Source organism: Zeus faber (assembly GCF_960531495.2).
Source record: "Zeus faber genome assembly, chromosome: 7".
Lineage (NCBI taxonomy): Eukaryota > Metazoa > Chordata > Actinopteri > Zeiformes > Zeidae > Zeus > Zeus faber.
This window is the reverse complement of record NC_137203.1, coordinates 137,501-160,380: the sequence shown is the minus strand read 5'-3', so window position 1 is coordinate 160,380 and position 22,880 is coordinate 137,501. Positions and strand designations below refer to the sequence as shown.

The 22,880-nt window shown below is 44.9% G+C and overlaps 2 protein-coding genes across 2 annotated transcripts in view; both read right to left on the bottom strand.

Annotated features, from left to right (window-relative positions):
- Positions 1–846, bottom strand: part of LOC307232945 (disabled homolog 2-interacting protein-like) — a 47,294-nt gene extending 46,448 nt beyond the window's left edge. The window contains exons 1-2 of the mRNA XM_080004160.1: positions 748–846; positions 233–405 (exon numbers count right to left, since the gene is read on the bottom strand). Coding sequence (XP_079860286.1) covers positions 233–405; positions 748–813 — 239 coding nt within the window. The 5' untranslated portion in view covers positions 814–846. The remainder of the gene's footprint in view (positions 1–232; positions 406–747) is intronic.
- Positions 847–21,744: 20,898 nt separating this feature from the next.
- Positions 21,745–22,880, bottom strand: part of LOC307232623 (fibrinogen C domain-containing protein 1-like) — a gene marked incomplete at both ends in the record, with an annotated part of 15,708 nt that continues 14,572 nt past the window's right edge. Inside the window, 2 exons of the mRNA XM_080003724.1 lie at positions 21,745–22,028; positions 22,725–22,880. The exon at positions 22,725–22,880 is cut by the window's right edge and continues 24 nt beyond it. Of these exons, the coding sequence (XP_079859850.1) occupies positions 21,745–22,028; positions 22,725–22,880 (440 nt within the window). The remainder of the gene's footprint in view (positions 22,029–22,724) is intronic.

Genomic DNA, 22,880 nt, shown 5'->3' with positions numbered 1-22,880 from the left:
ACATCGATGGACGAGGCGCTCTGTACACTCCACCGCTGCTGACATCACAACCAACCCTGCTGGCACTGTGTCTGGTTCACCACCCACCGGCCCTCCAGATTCCCGGTCCGACTCCCTGCCCTGTCCCCCGACCGGCGCCCACTTAGCCCTACTAGATCGGTTCGATGGGATCCCGGCGAGGTGCGGAGAATTCTCCTCAGCTTCAAATAAAGCATCTTATCTTATCACCCACCTCTTCTTGGCGGGCAGGTCCTTGGCCTCAACCACCCAGACTGTCAGCAAGTTCTCCACCCTCCGGCTGTTGTCCTTGTTGGGGTGGACGGCGCGTCGCAGGTTCTCCATCCACTTGTCACGCTCTGCCGCCGAGCGGCACGAGAAGCACTTAGTTCCCGAGGAGGTGGTCACCTAGGGGACACCTTATCTTAGTCTTATCATATCCTAAAGGGTTCTTACCTCGAAGCAGTACTCCTGGCCCAGCAGCATTATCCTGAAGTGTTCTTACCTCCAAGCAGTACTCCTGGCCCAGCGGTATTAATCTGAAGGGTTCTTACCTCCACGCCGTTCTCCTGGCCCAACAGTTTTATTCTGAAGGGTTCTTACATCCAAGCAGTACTCCTGGCCTAGCAGTGTTTCCCTGAAGGGTTCTTACCTCCAAGCGATACTCCTGGCCCAACAGTTTTATTCTGAAGGGTTCTTACATCCAAGCAGTACTCCTGGCCCAGCAGTATTATCCTGAAGGGTTCTTACCTCAAAGCAGTACTCCTGGCCCAGCAGGGACGGGTGAACAGGTTTGATCAGGACGTTCTGCTCCATCCTCAACTCCAGCGACGACACAGCACTAGCGCTAAGCAACAGCTGCTGGTTGCTAGGAGATGCCTGGAGCATCACACACCTGGAAACACATGACAGCATGAGGTCTGAACCTCCTTTTGGTGGACTGGAGCACAGCAGGCTCTCTCTGCCTGCCTGTCTGTCTGCCTGTCTGTCTGGCTGTCTGTCTGTCTGTCTCCCCCGAACATACATTATTTATTCAGTTTGATCCATATACATAAAATCAACAAAGTGACAGAGAGACACCTGATCAGATTTTACTGAAAACATGGATGACCATTTCACTAGCATGACCACACACACACACACACACACACACACACACACACACACACACACACACGCACACACACACACACAGACACACACACACACACACACACACACACACACACACACACACACACACACACACACACACACACACACACACACAGACACATACACACACACACACACACAGACACACAAAACACACACACACAAAGACACACACACACACACACACACACACACACACACACACACACACACACACACACACACACACACACAGACATAACACACACACAAACATATACACACACACACACACAGACACATACACAAACACACACACAGACACATACACGCACAAACGCACAGACACACAAACACACATACAGACACACACACACACACACACAAACACACACAGCCACACACACACACACACACACACACACACACACACAAACACACACAGCCACACACACACACACACACACACACACACACACACACACACGCACACACACACACATACACATTCACACAAACACACGCACACAGGACAAAGCAGCTGCGTCTCACCACGATGGAGGAGAGACGTCACGCCTCCATCTTTTCCGTCAGTGGAGAGAGACTCACTGCCTGTCTGTCTCTCTGTGAGTCTGTCTGTCTGTGTTCCTGTCTCGCTCTCTGTTATTGGTTCTTCCAGTTAATGCTGCAACGCGACAGCAGCTAGCACGCCCTCTCTCGCTCTCTCCCTCCTCCTCCCTCTCTCTGCAGTCAGGTTGTCCTACTTCCTCCATTTTCCTTTTTTTCTGACATCGTTCTGCACCCCCTCCTTTCCGCGTTTGGGATTAAATGCCCTTCCCCCATTTTCTGGTGAGAGAGACACACACACAGATAGATGGATGAATGGAGGGAGGGATGGAGAAAGGGGTGGATGTATGGTTGGATGGATAGAAGGAGGGAGGGAGGGAGGGGGGGATGGGTGGATGGATGATACATAGATAGATGTTCCCATTGTTTTCACTCTTCAGACTGTTCTCACTATTCTGACTGTTCCCACTGTTCCCACTTTTCTCACTGTTTTCACTGTTCAGATTGTTCCCACTGTTCCCACTGTTCTCACTGTTTTCACTGTTCAGATTGTTCCCACTGTTCCCACTGTTCTCACTGTTTTCACTGTTCAGATTGTTCCCACTGTTCCCACTGTTCTCACTGTTTTCACTGTTCAGATTGTTCCCACTGTTCCCACTGTTCTCACTGTTCTCACTGTTCTGACCGGTGTCACTATTCCCACTTTTCTCACTGTTTTCACTGTTCAGATTGATCCAACTATTCCCACTGTTCCGACTGTTCTCACAATTCCGACTGTTCCCACTGTTCTCACTCTTTCGACTGTCCTCACTATTCAAGATTCAAGAGATTCAAGATTTTTATTTGTCACATACATATACATACTTCCATACATATATGCAGTGAAATGTAATGCAACGCACCCGGTGATAGCACACATTATGTCCTAGGAAAAAATAAAAAATAAAATAAAATAAAAAGTAGAAAATTCCTTTCTAATAGACCGACTAACTGACTCCTAAAACGTAATACAGTAAGTGGAATACTTATAGAATAAGATAAAAATATATACAATAATACAATAAAAATAAATTGAAATAAAATGGAATAGCTAGAAGGAATATGCCTATGTATATACAGATATGTGCATTTAAAGTGGCATGTGAATTAAAGTGGCGTTTGAATGTGAATAGTGTGAGGTAGTGTTTGGGATAATACAGCACAGTATACAACAGTACGGCGCAGCAATACGGCATCACGAACAACCCTGAACAGTGACACAGTATGCGGTACAGTATGCTACATACAGTACAGTAGGTAGTGGAGCCTAGTGCATGGCTCAGTTAGGACCCCTGGTGAGGTCAGCGTTGACAGTTCTAATGGCTTGAGGGAAGAAACTCCGTCTCAGTCTCTCTGTTCTCGCTGCGTGACTGCGGAGGCGCTTGCCTGACCGCAGCAGCTGAAACAGTCCGTTGTTGGGGTGATGAGGATCCTTCATGATCCTACGGGCTCTGCTACTACACCTCCTGGTGTATAACTCCTGCAAGGGGGGGAGGGTAGTTCCAGTGGTACGTTCAGCTGAACGCACCACCCTCTGCAGGGCCTGCCTGTCCTGGGCAGTACAGTTCCCAAACCAGGCAGTGATGTTGCCTGACAGGATGCTCTCCACTGCTCCAGAGTAGAAGGACTTGAGGATCCTCACCGAGACCCGGAATTTCCTCAGCTGCCTGAGGTGGTAGAGACGCTGCCTCGCCTTTCTCACCAGAGTGTCTGTGTGAACAGTCCATGTTAAGTCCTCTGTGATGTGGACTCCCAGATATCTGAAGCTGCTCACCCTATCGACAGAAGTCCCATTAATCCACAAGGGCGCGTGCGTCCTCGATTGTGATCCACGCCTAAAGTCCACAATCAGCTCCTTGGTTTTGCTGACGTTCAGGTGGAGGCTGTTGTCCTGGCACCAGAGTGACAGGTCAGCCACCTCCTCGCGGTAGGCCTTCTCATCGCAGTCGGTGATCAGGCCCACGACCACGGTGTCGTCAGCAAACTTGATGATGGTGTTGGAGCTGGACCTGGCCACACAGTCATGTGTGTACAGGGAGTACAGTAGGGGGCTGAGGACGCAGCCCTGGGGGGATCCTGTGTTCAGGGTGAGGGAGCTTGACATGTACTTCCCCACCTTGACCACCTGGGGGCGTCCTGTGAGGAAGTCCAGGATCCAATTGCACAGCGGACCATTCAATCCTAGCTCCATCAGCTTGACAGCCAGTCTGGTGGGAACTATGGTGTTGAAAGCTGAACTATAATCGATGAACAGCATTCTCACATAGGCCCCCTTCTGGCCAGCCAGGTGCGTGAGCGTGGTGTGCAGTACCTGGGAGACCGCGTCATCCGTGGATCTGTTCTGCCGGTACGCGAACTGCAACGGGTCCAAGGTGCGGGGGAGGGAGGCGCAGATGTAATCCTTAATCAGCCTCTCGAAACACTTCATGACCACCGAGGTGAGGGCCACCGGACGGTAGTCATTCAGGCAGGTTGGCGAGGCGATCTTCGGGACAGGAACGACGGTGGACCTCTTGAAGCAGGACGGGACCACTGATTCAGCCAGGGAGATGTTGAATATTGTGGTGAACACCGGAGCTAGCTGGTTAGCACAGGTCTTCAGTACTCGCCCAGATATGCCATCTGGGCCCGCAGCTTTCCTGGTGTTCACACGCATCAGAGCCCTCCTGACCTCGTGCACGGATACTGAGAGTGCGCGCTCATCCCCAGCGGTGTAACTCCAATTAGCCGGCGAGCTAGCGGTGCTGCTGCCAGACTCGAACCGCGCATAAAAGGAGTTCAGTTGGTTGGCCAGGGAGGCGTCCACACTCGTGGCTGGGGAGGAGCTGCTCTTGTAGTTTGTTATTGTTCGCAGCCCCTCCCACAAGCGTCTGGTGTCCCCCCGCTCCATCTGCAGCTCCACGGTGTCTCTGTACGTCCGTTTAGCGTCCTTCACCGCCCTCCGCAGATTGTACGACGCCGCTTTGTAATTGTCCATGTTGCCAGATACAAGACCGTCGTTGTAAGCGGCCGTGCGAGCATTCAGAGCGCAGCGGATGGATTTATCAACCCATGGTTTCTGGTTTGGAAATATCCGAACTTTCACCGTGGGAACGATTTCATCCGCTAGCGTAGCCACAAAACTTACTACAGCCTCCGTAAACTCGCTGACGTCACTTGAACTTGTTTGGAACATGTCCCAGTCTACGTCAGTCAGAGCGTCCTGAAGCGCAGCCTCCGATTGGTCCATCCACCGCTTCACTTCCCTCGTCATCACCAGATCCCGCGCGATCAGAGGCCTGTAAACAGGAAGCAGCGAGATCGCGGCGTGATCTGATTTCCCGAAAGCAGGAAGCGAGACGGGCTTGTATCCGTTCTTGTAAGGAGTGTAACAATGGTCCAGAGTTGTGTCTCCCCTGGTGGCACACGTGATGTGTTGGTGGAAATTCGGCAGAACTTTTTTCAGGTTGGCCCTGTTAAAGTCCGCAGTCACCACCACAGCCGCGTCGGGATGTCTGTTCTGAAATCCGCACAACACATCGTACAGAACCGACAGAGCTGCGTCGGTGTCCGCTTGCGGTGGGATATAAACGGCTGTAATGATGACCGTGCTGAATTCCCGGGGGAGATAAAATGGACGGCATAGTATGGTCAGCTGTTCCAGGTTCGGCGAGCAGGAGTGGGAGAGGAATTTGGTGTTGTTGGCGTTACACCAGTGGGTTCAGCCATGTTTCCGTCAGGCAGAGGACGCAACAGTTCCTCGTGTCTCGCTGGAATTGAATCCTCGCTCGAAGTTCATCCATCTTGTTCTCCAGGGACTGGACGTTGGCAAGAAGGATGCTTGGCAGAGGTGGACGGTAAGGTTGCGTCCTCATTCTGACCCGAATGCCGCCTCGTTTACCTCGGTGCTTCCTCCGTGGGCCGGCTCGTGGAACAGCGACTCCATTTTTGTTGTAGTTGTTGTTGCGAGTGTTCCCGCGTAGGATTTCCGCCGGCCACTCTGCTCCCACGGATAAAAAGTCCCAAAGTTGTTCGTTTAGGGAAATTTTTATATCCATGAGTGCATCGCGGTCGTATGAGTTAATTGTTGATGTTTTTCTGGCGAACATTATGATACCGGAGCGCCGGCGCAGGCGACCGCTAGGGGCGGCGCCACTATCGCCAGTATTCTCGCTGTTCCCACTTTTCTCACTGTTTTTACTGTTCTGATTGTTGCGACTGTTTCCGCGGTTCCACGGTTGTGGCATGGTGGTGCAGTGCATTGCAGTGCTGCCTCACAGCAAGAAGGTCCTGGGTTCAATTCCCACCTGGGGCGCTGTTGGCACCGTGCCAACCGTTATCTCCCAAATAGGAGCCTTTCTGTGTGGAGTTTGCATGTTCTCCCCGTGCTCACATGGGGTTTCCTCCAACTACAGCAGTAAGACCCCCCCCCAAAAACATGCACACATCATAGTCTGACCAGCGATGGACATTCATCCCCGGGCGCGTCCACACATGCTGCCCACTGCTCCTGGCTGTGCCCCCGGAGGAAGGACAAGCCAGGATGGTTTAAATGCAGAGGCCTCATTTCACCATCCAAAGCATGTGCGTGCATGTGTTGTAGTGTGGTGGGCTGTGTGACAAATAAAGATTGTTCTTCTTCTTCGCTGTTGCGACTATTTCCACAGTTCCCACTTTTCTGACTATTCACACTGTTCCCACTTTTGTCACTGTTTTCACTGTTCAGATTGTTCTGATTGTTCCCACTCTTCTAACTATTCCCACTGTTCCGACTGTTCCCACTATTCTCACTCTTCCGACTGTTCCCACTATTCTGACTGTTCCCACTGTTCTAACTATTCACACTGTTCTAACCATTCTCACTGTTCCCACTTTCCTCATTGTTTCCACTTTTCAGATTGTTTCGACTGTTTCCACTGTTCTTAACTGTTTCCACTCTTCTGACTATTCCCGCTGTTCCCACTTTTCTTACTGTTCTCACTGTTTCCACTGTTATGACTGTTCCTACTGTTCTGACCATTCTAATTCTTCCTACTTTTCTCATTGTTTTCACAGTTCAGATTGCTCTGACTGTTCTCACTGTTCACACTGTTTCCACTGTTCTCACTGTTCCGACTGTTCTGACTATTTCCACAGTTCCTACTGTTCTCACTTTTCTGACTGTTCTGACTATTCACACTGTTCCCACTTTTGTCACCATTTTCACTGTCCTGAATATTCCGACTGTTCCCACTGTTCCCACTGTTCTCACTGTACTGACTGATTCCGACAATTTCCACTGTTCCCAATTCTCTTACTGTTTTCACTGGAAATATTGTTTGGACTGTTCCAATGGTTCTCACTCTTTCCACTGTTCCGACTGTTCCCAATGGTCCCACTGTTCAGAATCTTCCCACTGTTCTCGCTGTTTTCACTGTTCACACTGTTCCGACTGTTCTGGCTGTTCTCACTATTCCCGACTATTCCCACTGTTGTCACTGTTCCCACTTTTCTCACTGTACTGACTGTTCCAACTATTCCCACTGTTCCCAATTTTCTCACTGTTTTCACTGTTCAGATTGTTCTTATTGTTCCTACTGTTCTCAGTGTTTTCACTGTTCCGACTGTTCCAACTATTCCCACTGTTCCCAATTTCTCACTGTTTTCATTGTTCAGATTTGTCTGACTGTTCCAACTGTTCTCACTGTTCTGACTGTTCGGACTATTTCCACTGTTCCAACTGTTCAGACTATTTCCACTGTTCAGACTGTTCTCACTATTCCGACTGTTCCGACAATTACCACTCTTCCCACTTTTCTTGCTGTCCTCACTGTTTCTACTATTCAAACTGTTCCAGTCTGTACTGGTAATAACTCTGTCCTGGGACCTAATAAGTCTGTACTGGGAACCAGTCCGTCTGTACTGGTAACCCATCAGTCTGTACTGGTAACTAATCAGTCTATACTGGTAACAAGTCAGTCTGTACTGGTAACTTATCAGTCTGTGCTGGTAACTAGTCATTCTGTACTGATAAGCGGTCTGTCTGTACTGGTAACGAATCAGTCTGTACTGGTAACCAATCAGTCTGTAAAGGAAACTAGTTATTCAGTACTGGTAACAAATCAGTCTGTACGGGTAACCAGTCAGTCTGTACTGGTAACTCATCAGCCTGTACTGGTATTCATCAGTCTTTACTGGTAACTAATCAGTCTGTACTGGTAACCAAACAGCCTCAACTGGTAACTAGTCGGTCTGTACTGATAACAAATCAGTATGTACTGGTAAGCCGTCAGTCTGTACTGGTAATCAGTCAGTCTGTACTGGTAAATAGTCATTTTGTACTGGTAGCCAATCAGACTGTACTTGTAACCAGTGAGTCTGTACTTGTAGCCAGTAGGTCTGTACTGGTAACTTGTCAGTACGTACTGGTAACCAATCAGTCTGTACTTTTAACCAGTGAGTCTGTACTGGTAACCAGTCGGTCTGTAATAATAACTAATCAGTCAGTACTGGTAACCAGTCAGCCTGTAATGGTAACCAGTCGGTCTGAACTGGAAACCAGTCAGTCTGTACTGGTAACTAGTCAGTCTGTACTGGTAACTAATAAGTCTGTACTTGGAACCAGTCTGTCTGTGCTGGTAACCAATCAGTCTTTACTTGTATCTAATCATTCTGTACTGGAAAGCAGTCAGGCTGTACTGGTATCAAATCAGTCTGTACTGGCAATCAATCAGTCTTGACATGTAACTAATCAGTCTGTACTGGTAAGCAGTCAGTCTGTACTGGTAACCAAACAGTCTGTACTGGTAAGCAATCATGCTGTACTTAGAACCAGTTAGTCTGTTCTGATACAATTAAGTCCGTACCGGTAAGCAGTTGGTCTGTTCTTGTAACTAATCAGTCTGTACTGGTAACCAGTCAGTCTGCACTGGTTAACAGTCAGTCTGTACTGGTAAAAAAACAGTCTGAACTGGTAACCAGTCAGTCTGTACTGGTAAAAAATCAGTATATACTGGTAACTAGTCAGTCTTTACTTGTTACTGATCAGTCTGTACTGGTATTGTGTCAGTCTGTACTTGTAACTAATCAGTTTGTACTGGTAACCAGTCAGTCTGTACTTGTAGCGAATCAGTCTGCAGTGGTTACCAATCAGTCTGTACTTGAAAATAATCTGTCGGCTGGTAACTCGTCCGTCTGTACTAGTAACCAGTCAGTCTGCACTTGTAACTAATCAGTCTCTACTGGAAACAAACCCGTCTGTACTTGTAACCAGTGAGTCTGTACTTTTAGGCAGTGAGTCTGTACTGGTAACTTGTTAGTCTGTACTGGTAACCAGTCAGTCTGTACAAATAACTAATCAGTACATATTGGTGACCAATCAGTCTGTACTTGTAACCATTTAGTCTGTACTGATAACTATTCCATCTGTACTGGTAACTAATCAGTTTGAACAGGTAAACTAATCAGTGTGTACTGGTAACAAGTCTGTCTGTACTGGGAAACAGTCATTCTTTACTTGTTACCTATCAGTCTGTACTTGTAACTAGTCAGTCTGTACTAGTAACCAGTCAGTCTGTACTTGTAACTTATCAGTCTTTACTGGTAACCAGTCAGTCCGTACTTGTAACTTATCAGTCAGTACTGGTAATCAGTCAGTCTAATTACCTATCTGTCTGTACTGGTTACTAATCAGTTTGTACTGGTAACTAATCATATGTTCTGGTAACAGGTCAGTCTGTACTGGTAAGCAGTCAGTCTGTACTTTTAAACAGTCAGTCTGTACTTGTAACTCATCAGTCTGTCCTGGTAACAAGTCTGTCTGTACTGGTAACCAGTCATTCTTTACTTGTTACTTATCAGTCTGTACTTGTAACTAGTCAGTCTTTACTGGTAACCAGACAGTCTGTACTTGTAACTTATCAGTCTTAACTGGTAACCAGTCAGTCTGTACTTGCAACTAATCAGTTTGTACTGGAAACTAATCAGTCTGTACTGCTAACAATTCTGTCTGTACTGGTAACCAGTCATTCTTCACTTGTAACCAGTCAGTCTGTACTGGTCACCATTCAGTCTATACTTGTTACTGATCAATCTGTAGATTCAAGATTCAAGATTCAAGATTTTTATTGGTCACATACATATACATACTTCCATACATATATGCAGTGAAATGTAATGCAACGCACCCGGTGATAGCACACAATAAGTCCTAGGAAAAAGTACAAAAATAAAATAAAGTAAAAAGTAGAAAATTCCTTTCTAATAGACCGACTAACTGACTCCTAAAACGTAATACAGTAAGTGGAATACTTAAAAAATATATAGAATAAAATACAATAAAAAGCTGGTAACTTGTCAGTCTATACTGGTAACCAGTCAGTCTGTACTTTAAACCAATCAGTCTGTATTTGTAACCAGTCAGTCTGTACTAAAAACTAATCAGTACGTACTGGTAACCAGTCAGTCTGTACTAAAAACTTCTCAGTCAGTACTGTAATCAGTCAGTCTGTACTGATAACTATTCCGTCTGTATTGGTAACTAATCAGTTTGTACTGGTAACTAATCAATCTGTACTAGTAACAAGTCTGTCCGTACTGGTAACCAGTAATTCTTTACTTGTTATTTGTCAGTCTGTTCTTGTAACTAGTCAGTCTGAACTGGTAACCAGGCAGTCTACTTGTAACTAATCAGTCTGCACTGGTATTATTCAGTCTATACTGGTAACTAATCACTCTAGATTGGGAACTAGTCAGTCTGTACTGGTAGCCAATCAGTCTGTACTGATAATTACTCAGTCTGTACTGGTAAGCAGTCATTCTGTACTGGAAACGAATCAATCTATACTGGTAACCAATCAGTCTGTTCTTGTAACTAATCAGTCTATACTGGTACTATTCTGTCTATACTGGTAGCGAATCACTCTAGACTGGGAACTAGTCAGTCTGTAGTGGTAACCAATCAGTCTGTACTGGTAACCAATCAGTCTTTACTTGTAACTCATCAGTCTGTACTAATAACTAATCCGTCTGTACTAATAACTAATCCATCTGTACTGGTAACTTATCAGTTTGTACTGGTAACTAATCAGTCTGTACTGCTAACAAGTCTGTCTGTACTGCTAACAAGTCTGTCTGTACTGGTAACCAGTCATTCTTCACTTGTCAGTCTGTCAGTCAGTGTATGTACAGTACAGTACAGTCAGTCTGTACTGGTAACCAGTCGGTCTGTACTTGTTACTGATCAGTCTGTACTGGTAACTTGTCAGTCTGTACTGGTAACCAGTCAGTCTGTACTAATTACTAACCAGTTCGTACTGGTAACCAATCAGTCTGTACTTGTAACCAGTGAGTCTGTACTGGTAACCAGTCAGTCTGTACTAATAACTTATCACTTTACTTATCACTTATCACGTAACTAATCAGTTTGTACTGGTAACGAATCAGTCTGTACTAGTAACAAGTCTGTCCGTTCTGGTAACCAGTAATACTTTACTTATTACTAAACAGTCTGTATTTGTAACTAGTCTGTCTGTAGTGGTAACCAGGCAGTCTGTACTTGTAACTTATCAGTCTTTACTGGTAACCAGTAAGTCTGTACTGGTAACTATTCAGTCTATACCGGTAACAAATCACTCTAGACTGGGAACTAGACAGTCTGTACTGATAACCAAACAGTCTGGACTGGTAATTACTCAGTCTGTACTGGTAAGCAGTCATTCTGTACTGGAAACTAATCAGTCTATACTGGTAACCAATCATTCTGTTCTTGTAACTAATCAGTCTATACTATTAACCAATCAGTCTGTTCTTGTAACTAGTCAGTCTGTACTGGTAACTAGTCAGCCTATCCTGGTAACGAATCAGTCTAGACTGGGAACTAGTCAGTCTGTGCTGGTAACCAAACAGTCTGTACTGGTAACTAGTCAAGTCAAGTCAAGTCAAGTCAAGTCACATTTTATTCATAGAGCGCATTTCACACAAGGGCAACACAATGCATTTTACAAAGAAATACAAATAAGAAAGGGAGAACTTAGTTGTCAACCGTTCATTACAAAAGAATGCCCCTGAAACAACAGCAACAACAAAAGCAACAACAAAGACAACGCTACTCGAACGACAGTGGCAGCAACAGCAACAGAAAACAACAACAGCAGCAACAAGAGCCACAGAAACAGCAACAACGGCAGCAGCAACATCGACACCAGCAGCAACAACAACAGCAGCAACGTACAAAGATGTCACTGGAACCGGAAGTGGTAGCTCTCACCGGAACTGGAAAGGTCACTCAGGTTAGAGATGGTTAAGTCGAGGTATAAGGTTACGTTAAGTTGAGGTATAAGGTAAGCAGCAGCAACGACAACACCAGTTAAGGTATAACGTTAGCGGTACCAACAACAGCACCACCAGCAGCAGCAAGACAACACCAGCAGTGTCAATTCCAGCAGCAGACAACAGCAGCAACAAAAACAGCAACAGCAACAGCGCACAAGTGAAGACATCACAGGGACCGGAAGTGGTAGCTCTCACCGGAACCAGAAATCTCCTCATCTCTATTGAGTCAACCGTGTGTATCATCTCATCTCAACGAAGTAAAGCACAGCAAAGACGTCACCGGAACTGGAAGTGGTAGCCCTCATCGGAAACGGAAATTTCAACTGTGTGCACCATCTCATCTTAATCCAGTCACGGTCCTTTAATTAGCGACCCTAAGTTACGGGTCACACACCCTTCTTATGATCCTCTAAGTGTAATATCACAACAGAGACAACCACAGCAACAGAAATCGCAGCAACATCAACACCAGCAAAACCAAGCAGGAGCAACAACAGCAATGCACACACAAAGGCCTCACCGGAACCGGAAGTGGTAGCTCTCACCGGAACCGGAAAAGTCACTTAGGTTAGAAATGTAAGAAATGTTGAGTTGAGGTACAAAGTTAGAGAAATTTAAATTAGGGTATAAGGTTAGAGATGGTTAAGTTTAGGTCTAAGTCTAGGGATTGTTGTGTTTAGGTATAATGTTTAAGGAATAAGGTCAGAGATGGTTAATTTTAGGTAAAACGTTAGCAGCGGCAACGACAACACAAGTTAAGGTATAAGGTTAGCAGCACCAACAACACCACCAGCAGAAATGACAACACTAGCTGCTAATGTTCCAGCAGCAACAATAGCAGCAGCAAAAACAGCAGCAACAGCAGCAGCGACAGCGCACAAGCGAAGACGTCACCGGAACCGGAAGTGGTAGTTCTCACCGGAACCAGAAATGTCATCTGTATTGAGTCAACAATTCTCAGGGAACAATGCACAGTAAAGATGTCACCGGAACCGGAAGTGGCAGCCCTCACCAGACACTGAGATTTCAACTGGGTGCACCATTTAATCTAAATCCAGTCACTGTGGATGGTTAAGTTTAGGTATAAGGTTAGCAGCAGCAACGACAATACCAGCAGAAACAATAGCAGCAACAGAAAACAGCAGCAGCAATAGTAGCAGCAACAGCGCACAAGCGAAGACGTCACCGGCACCGGAAGTGGTAGCTCTCACCGGAACCAGAAATCTCCTCATCTGTATTGAGTCAACAGTGCGTACCATCTCATCTCAACGAAGTAACGCAGAGCAAAGACGTCACTGGAACCGGAAGTGGTAGCCCTCACCAGAAACGGGAATTTCAACTCTGCACCGTCTCATCTTAATCCAGTCACGGCCCTTTAATTTGTGTCCCTAAATTACGGGTCAAGTTTTTCATTCTGACCTCGGGAGGGAGATCCTTTTGACTAACTCTCCGACGACACAGCCTTCTTATAATTCTCTCATTGTAATATCACAACAGAAACTACAACAACAGCAACAGAAATAGCAGGAGTAGCAGCAGCAGCCACAAAACAACAACAGCAGCTGCAAGATCAACTCCTGCAGCCGCAAACAAAAACGATAGGAAAAAAAGACAACAGCAACACACACACAATGAAGTCACCGGAACCGGAAGTGGTCGCTCTCACCGGAACCAGAGAAGTCACCCAGGTTAGAGATGGTTAAGTTGAGGTATAAGGTTAGAGGTGTTTAAGTTAGGGTGTAGGGTTAGAGATGCTTAATTTTAGCCATAAGGTAAGCAAGGGTTAAGTTTAGGAATAAGGTTAGCAGCAGCCACAGCACCAGCACCAGTAACACAGACAGACAGACAGACAGACAGACAGACGTCACTCAGTGAGTCATAGACTGTAGCGAACAGCAAGGTTTTTAACCTGCTTTTAAAAGTATTAAGTGTGGGGGCCTCGCTCAGGTCTCTCAGTAGGGTGTTCCATTTACTTGGGGCATAGATACAGAAAGCAGCTTCTCCCGCTTTAGAGTTGGTACAAGGGATAGTTAAAAGACCACTGCCTGTGGACTTGAGAGTTCTTGCTGGTCCGTGTATAATTAGCATTTGTTTTATATACTGAGGTGCAAGGCCATTTATAGCTTTATATACAAGATGCAGAATCTTAAAATCAATTCTAGTTTTGACGGGGAGCCAATGTGGAGATCTTAGAACTGGTGTGATATGTTCAAACTTTTTTGTCCCAGTGAGAACGCGTGCAGCCGCATTTTGGATTAACTGTAGCCGCTGCACAGCTGATTTCGGGGGGCCGGTGATTAGGCCATTACAGTAGTCCAATCTACTCCTTATGAATGCATGGATTAATTTTTCCGAGTCTGCTTTTGACAGAAAGCCTCTAAATTTTGAAATGTTTTTTAGATGGTAGAAGGCTGATTTTCTGATTTGGTTTATATGGCTCTTAAAATTTAGATCACCGTTTATGATTACACCCAGATTTTTGGCTTCATTCTTGCTCTCCAGGGACGGAGAACAAAGATGATCAGCAATTTTCTGTGTTTGAGCCTTTGCACCAAAGATGAGTATTTCTGTTTGGCTTTGTTCAGTTGTAAAAAGTTTTTTGACATCCATGCATTAATATCATTGATACAATGAGTGAGGGAGTGTATGTGGAGTAGGTCATCAGGAGATAGGGATATGTACAGTTGTGAATCATCTGCATAATTATGGTAATTTATTTTGTGTTTCTTTACAATATGTGTCGGTGGAAGCTTATAGAGGTTAAACAATAATGGTCCCAGAATTTAACCTTGGTGCACTCCACATACAATATCCACTTTGTTTGACACAAAATCTCCAATGGACACAAAGAACTGCCTGTCCTGTCGGGAGGTTTTGAACCAATTTAGAACTGGGAGAGATAGGCTGACCCATTTTGTAATCTTGCTAATAAAATCTGATGGTCAACAGTGTCGAAGGCAGCATTGAGATCCAGGAGCAGAAGAGCAGATAGTTTTTTTGCATCAGTGTTTATGTGTAGATCGTTCAGAACTTTAATAAGTGCTGTTTCTGTGCTACGGTGAGGTCAAAAGCCAGATTGATAGGTGTTTAAAAGGCTGTTTGAGATTAGATAGTTGTTAAGCTGAAGGTAAACTGTTTTTTCAAGTATTTTGCTGAGTAACAGTAGGTTGGAAATGGTCCTGCAGTTGGCAATAACTGTTGCATTGAGATTGCTCTTCAGGAGTAGTTTAATGACAGCTGTTTTAAATGCTGCAGGGAATATACCTGATTGAAGAGAGCCGTTAAAAATGTCTAATACCTCATGTGCCAGGCAGTTAAAACCTGTTTTAAAAAATGTGGTAGGGAGGGGGTCCAGGCAGCAGGTGGGGGACCTGAGCTGACCAACAATATCGTCCAGTCTTTTTATGTCTAAGGGGACGAAATGAGACATGGCAGCAGTCATATTACTGGGGAACTGAAGGGTAGGTTCATTTCTGGATGTTGAGGCACTAATATTCTGTCTGATAGCTATCATTTTGTGACTGAAGAATGTAGCGAACTCCTCACATTTTTCAGTGGAGAGCATCTCTGACGGGGTTGTAGATGGTGGATTAATAAGTCGATCAACAGTGAAGAAGAGCACTTTACTATTGTTGAGGTTTTCATTAATGATTTTAGAGAAGAAAGACTGTCTGGCCCGTTTGATTTCTATATTGTATCGATTGAGTTTATCTTGTAAATTTAATGGCTGGCGACACTCTCTGTTAAGCTGCCTATTAACTGCTCCATTTCTCCAGGGGGCTTTTTGTTTTTCTATGTTTTTAGTTTTAACAGGTGCAATCTTATCAATGATATTTTGTATTTTATTTTATTTTATTTTATTTTATTTTATTTTATTTTATTTTATTTTATACTATATATTTTTATTTTATTCTATTAAGTATTCGACTTACTGTATTACGTTTTAGAAATCAGTTGGTCTATTAGAAAGAAATTTTGCCCTAGGACATATTGTGTGTTATCACCGGGTGCGTTGCATTACATTTCACTGCATATATGTATGAAAGTATGTATATGTATGTGACGAATAAACCTCTTGAATCTTGAATCTTGAATCTTTTGGAGTTCAAGTTGTTCACAGGATCCTCAGTTGATTATACCTTGAACAGTGGTAACTAATTTACAATTCTCTTAAAGGTTTCAATGGTATTATTGTTAATGATATGTTTTTTAATTGTTCAGGTACCCCTCTGTTGTACAGGAAGAGCAGACACGTCAAAGAAAATGCAACAGCACTCTGAAATAGCAACATCCATGACATAGGGTACAGTGATATTTAGTCCTTTTGATTTGACTAAGTCCAGAGTATGCCCCTTATTGTGGGGGGGTCCAGAAACGTGTGGAGTGAGTTCAAATGCCTCTAATAGGCTAATGAAGTGTTGAGCTGTGTCTGTTTGATTGTCAACTTGAATATTAAATTCACCTGAGATAATTACACAATCATAATCAGTGGAGACCTTGGACAGGAGCTCAGAGAATTCATCAAGAAAGCCACATTTAGATTTTGGTGGCCGATAGACAGCGATGATTAAAATCGGGACACTGCAGTTTATAGATATAGCAAGGTGTTCAAAAGATGTGAATTCTCAGAGGAGGATTTCCTTGCAGGTATAGATATCAGAAGACAGTAGCTATTCCATCGCCTCTCTGGTCAGCTCTAGTCGTTTGGATGAACTTGAAATCAGGAGGTGCTGTCTCAATGAGTGCGCCTCAGTACACAAGTCATTAACTAAAAATGACTTGTTAGTTAGTGACCTTACGTTTAATAGAGACATTTTTATTGTTCTGGGTGCATGGCTTTGCGTGGTACTGAGAGTCCGAAGTGGTAGTTAATTGTTTCGATTCCTGTATGTTACAGGGAAGTTACGTAATTTTGGTCTATGGTTTATAAGTACAGGAATTTGTAGAGCAGAGTGACAGTCATTAATGTCAGAGTGGATCGGACTCACCAAACATCAGCAGCGAACAGAAGATTTCAGCGTAAGTTCCATGTTTAAGGCGAGGAGTCAGTTTGTACCGGTAAGCAGTCAGTCTCTACTGGTAACCAATCAGCCTGTACTGGTAACCGATCGGTCTGTAGTGGAATCTCGTCAGTCTGTACTGGTAACAAATCAGTCTGTACTGGAAATAAGTCAGTCTGTACTGGAAATAAGTCAGTCTGTACTGATAACCAGTCAGTTTGTACTGAAAACCAGTCCGTCTTTACTGGTAACCAGTCCGTCGGTCCTGGTAACTAATCAGTCTGTACTGGTATCCAATGAGTCTGTACATGTAACTCATCAGTCTGTATCGGAAAATAGTCAGTCTGTTCTTGAAACTAATCAGTCTGCACTGTTAAGCAATAAGTCTGTACTTGGAACCAGTGATTCTGTGTTGGTAAGCATTCATTCTGTACTGGTAAAAAGTCAGTCTGTACTGGTAACAAATCAGTCTGCACTGGTAACCAATCAGTCTGTACTTGTAACCAGTCAGTTGGTACTGGTAACTAGTCAGTCTGTACTGGTAGCCAGTCAGTCTGTACTGGTTACCAATCAGTCTGTACTGCCGTCTGTGATCAGGCCCACGACAACAGTGTCGTCACCAAACTTGATGATGGTGTTGGAGCTGGACCTGGCCAAACAGTCCTGTGTGTACAGGGAGTAATGTAGGGGGCTGAAGAAGCAGCCCTGGGGGGATCCTGTGTTCAGAGTGAGGGAGCTGGACATGTGCTTCCCCATCCTAACCACCTGGGGCCGGGTTGAGAGGAAGTCAAGGATCCAGGCACACAGCAGAGTATTCAGTCCGAGCTCCTTCAGCTTGACAGCCACTCTGGTGGGGACTATGGTATTGAAAGCTGAACTATAATCGATGAACAGAAATCTCATATAGGCCCCGTTCCGGCCATCCAGGTGCGTGATCATGGTGTGCAGTACCTGGGAGACCGTGTCATCCGTGGATCTGTTCTGCTGGTACGCGAACTGCAACGGGTCTTAGGTGCGGGGAGGGAGACGCAGATATAATCCTTAATCAGCCTCTCGAAACACTTCATGCCACGAGGTGAGGGCCACCGGACGGTAGTCATTCAGGCAGGCAGGAGAGGCGATCTTCGGGACAGGAACGACAGTGGACCTCTTGAAACAGGACGGGACCACTGATTCAGCCAGGGAGATGTATTGTAGTGAACACCGGGGCTAGTTGGTTGGCACAAGTCTTCAGTACTCATCCAGCGGCCATCTCGGCCCGCAGCTTTCCTGGTGTTCATCAGAGCCCTCCTGACGTCATGCTCGGACACTGAGAGGGTGCACTCATCCCCAGCGGTGTAACTCCAATTAGCGGCGAGCTAGCGGTGCTGTGCCAGACTCAAACCACGCATTAAAGGAGTTCAGTTCATTGGCGAGGGAGGCCTCCACACTCTTGGCTGGGGAGGGGCTGCTCTTGTAGTTTGTTATAGTCTGCAGCCCCTGCCACACGTGTCTGGTGTCCCGTTGCTCCATCTGTAGTGCCACAGTCCGTTTATTGTCCTTCACCGCCCTCCACAGATTGTATGACGCCGCTTTGTAATTTTCCACATTTTGGATACAAGACCGTCGTTGTAAGTGGCCGTGAGAGCATTCAGAGCGCAGCGGATGGAGTAATCGACCCGCGGCTTTTGGTTTGGAAATATCCGAACTTTCACCGTGGGAATGATTCAGTCTGCTAACATAGCTATGAGCTCACTGCTATGTCCGTAAACTCGGGTTACTAATCAGTCTGTACTGTTAACCAGTCAGTTTGTACTTGTAACAAATCAGTCTGTACTAGTGACCAGTCAGTCTGTAGTGGAAACTAGTCAATCTATACTGGTAAGGAATCATATTGTACTGGTAACCAGTCAGTCTTTACTTTCAACTCATCAGTCTGTACTTGTAACCAGTCAGTCTGTACTTGGAACCAGTCTGTCTGTACCGGTAACTTATCAGTCAGTACTGGTAATCAGTCAGTCTGTACTGGTAACCAGTCAGTCTGTACTCGTAACTCATCAGCCTGTACTTAAACGTATTCATTTGCACTGGTAACCAATCAGTCTGTGCTGGTAACTAATCAGTGTGTACTTGTAACCAGTCAGTCTGTACTTGTATCAAATCGGTGTGTACTGGTAAGCAATCATTCTTTACTTGGAACCAGTGAGTATGTACAGGTAACCAGTCAGTCTGTACTGGTCATTAGTTAGTCTGTACTGGCAACCAGTCATTCTTTAATCGTCACTAATTAGTATGTACTGGTAACTAATCAGTCTGTTCTGGTTACCAGTCAGTTTGTACTTGTAACAAATCAGTCTGTACTAGTGACCAGTCAGTCTGTAGTGGAAACTAGTCAATCTATACTGGTAAGGAATCATATTGTACTGGTAACCAGTCAGTCTTTACTTTCAACTCATCAGTCTGTACTTGTAACCAGTCAGTCTGTACTTGGAACCAGTCTGTCTGTACCGGTAACTTATCAGTCAGTACTGGTAATCAGTCAGTCTGTACTGGTAACCAGTCAGTCTGTACTCGTAACTCATCAGCCTGTACTTAAACGTATTCATTTGCACTGGTAACCAATCAGTCTGTGCTGGTAACTAATCAGTGTGTACTTGTAACCAGTCAGTCTGTACTTGTATCAAATCGGTGTGTACTGGTAAGCAATCATTCTTTACTTGGAACCAGTGAGTATGTACAGGTAACCAGTCAGTCTGTACTGGTCATTAGTTAGTCTGTACTGGTAAGCAGTCAGTCTGTACTGGTAACAAATCAGTCTGTACTGGTAACCAGTCAGTATGTACTGGTAACTAATCAGTCTGTACTGGTAACCAGTCAGTCTGTACTGTAAACGTATCAGTCTGGACTGGTTACCAATCGGTCCGTAGTAATCCGTCTTTACTGATAACTAATCAGACTGTACTGGTAACTAGTCTTTCTGTACTGGTAATTAGTCATTCTGTACTGATCTGTTTGTATTTGTAACCAGTCAGTCTTGAATGGTAACCAGTCAGTCTGTACTTGTAACTAATCAGTCTCTATTGGGAACTAGTCAGTCTGTACTGGTAACCAAACAGTCTGTAATGGTAAAAAGTCAGTCTGTACTGATAACGAAGAAGTCTTTACTGGTAACTAGTCAGTCTGTACTGATAACTAATCAATCTGTGCTGGTAACCAATCAGTCTGTCTTGGAACCAGTCAGTCTGTACTGGTAACCAGTAAGTCTGTATTGTAAACTTATCAGTCTGGACTGGTAACCAATCGGTCTGTACTAGTAAGTAATCAGTCTTTACTGATAACTAATCAGACTTTACTGGTAAGCAGTCAGTCTGTACTGGTAACGAATCTGAATCAGAATCAGAATCAGAAATACTTTAATTATCCCAGGGGGAAATTTCTTCAATTACTTCAGTCTGTACTGGTAACCAATCAGTGTGTGTTGGTGACTAATCTGTCTTTACTGGTAACCAATTAGTCTGTACTTGTAACCAGTCAGTCTTGTATGGGAACTAGTCAGTCTTTAATGGTAATTAGTTTGTCTGTTCTGGTTACCAGTCAGTTTGTACTGTTAACTAATCAGTTTGTACTGGTAACAGCCAGTCTGATCTGGTAACTCCTCAGTCTGTACTGGTGACTAATCAGTCTGTACTGGTAACGTATCAGTTTGTACTGGTTACCAATCAGTTCGTTCTGGTTCAGTTTGTACGTGAAACTAATCAGTGTGTCTTGATTACCCAGCCAGTTGGTACTGGTAACTAATCAGTCTGTACTGATAACCATTCAGTCTATACTGGTAACTAATCAGTCTGTACTGGTAACCAATCAGTCTGTAATGATAAGTAATTTGTCTATACTGGCTACCAGTCAGTCTGTTCTTTTTACCAATCCACCTGTACTGGTTACCAATCAATCTGTATTTGTAACCAGTCAGTCTGTACTGTTTACCAGTCAGTCTGTCCTGATAACTTATCAGTCTATACTGAATCTGGAAACAATATTATTATTGTCAAATAATAACCGTAACCCTAACCCTAACCCATTATCAATATGGTACTACTTATGATAGTATTGTTAATATGATTTAATTGAAACATGATTTACAATTTTCTGGCTTGGTTTGAAGTTTGTTTGTCTTTATTGATCAGAATCAGAATAATAGAAGTCAAGACTTGTCCAGAAGAAATGTCCAATTAAACTAAATCTGAAAGGTTTGTATAACATATTAAAAAGTAAATAACATAAAATATCTGAGATAATGTAGAAAGACAAATAGAGAGAGACACAGGCAGGCATACAGACAGGGAGCGAGACAGAAAACAGAGAGAGACAGACTGACAGGGAAAGAGACAGACAGAGAGAGAAACAGACTGGCAGACAGACAGGGAGAGAAACAGAGAGACAGACAGAGAACAACAGAGACAGACAGACAGAGTGACAGACAGACGGCAGACAGACAGACAGATAGACATACATACATACTGAAGTACACTACATAGTAGTAGTACGTAGTACATAGTATGTAGTGTGTACGATGTAATAGCTAGTATCTAGTACGGAGTACGTAGCATGTATATTGTAGTACATAGTACATAACATGTAGTACATAGTACCACTATAATACTTTTGTTGTGTTTACTATGTACAGTAGTATGCCATTTGGTCCTGTGGTGTCCTGTCCTGTGACCTGTCCTGACACCACCTAACTGCTGGTGTCGGTGGCGTCCCTTTTGGCTCCAATGGCGGGCCGCACCTTCATCTCGGTGAAGCGCAGCGAGTACTGCCATCCTGTCCAGCTGGACCACTCCACACCATCGGCATAGGAGGCGTGGCCTCCATGCAGGTACTGGCCATTCAGGTTGGAGGTGTGGCAGTTGCGGTACCACCAGGCGCCCTGGTAGTAAGCCGCACAGTTGTTCTCCGACTGATCCTGGTCCCGGTCCTTGGTGGTGAACCGCATCCCAGAATGCTTCAGGAGGGAATCCCCTGTAGCACGGGCCAGAACGCTATGTGGTTAACATTCTGACACACCCATTTACAACAATCCACAGGATAAGCATTGAGAGGCCACCAAGTGTACCATGAGAATCTTTAAAATTACACTTAAAGAATGAAATAATAGAAATTAGCTCTTGCATTGCAAGCTTAAAATGATGAATATCAATGCTCAGTGATTGAGCATTGGATGGAGAACAAGAAGAAAGGAATGACTTCCTGAAGGATGGAGGACAAGAAGAGAGGGTGGACTTCCTGTAGGATGGAGGACAAGAAGAGGGGGGGACTTCCTGAAGGATGGAGAACAAGAAGAGAGGGAGGACTTCCTGAAGGATGGAGGATAAGATGAGAGGGAGGACTTTCTGAAGGATGGAGGACAAGGAGAGAGGGAGGACTTATTGTCTGCGGTGCCAGAGTATTGCAGCACTGTCAGCAGGTAGCCGTCCTCCGCTGGATTAGAGTTAGGGTACTACAGTATGAGGGTACTACCACAGTACGTGCGGTGCCAGAGTATTGCAGCACCGTCAGCGGGTAGTCGTCCTCCTCTGGTTTAGGGTTAGAGTACTACAGTACAAGAGTACTACCACTGTACCTGCAGTGCCAGAATATTGCAGCACCGTCAGCTGGTAGCCGTCCTCCTCTGGGTTAGGGTTAGGGTATGACAGTACTAGAGTACTACCACAGTACCTGCGGTGCCAGAGTATTGCAGCACCGTCAGTGGGTAGCCGTCTTCCTCTGGGTTAACGCTGTTCAGTCCGACAGCGAAGGATCCATACAAAGCGAATGCTGTCACGTTGTCGAAATCAGACAAATCCACTCTGAGCTGAAAACGCCCAGAAGCAG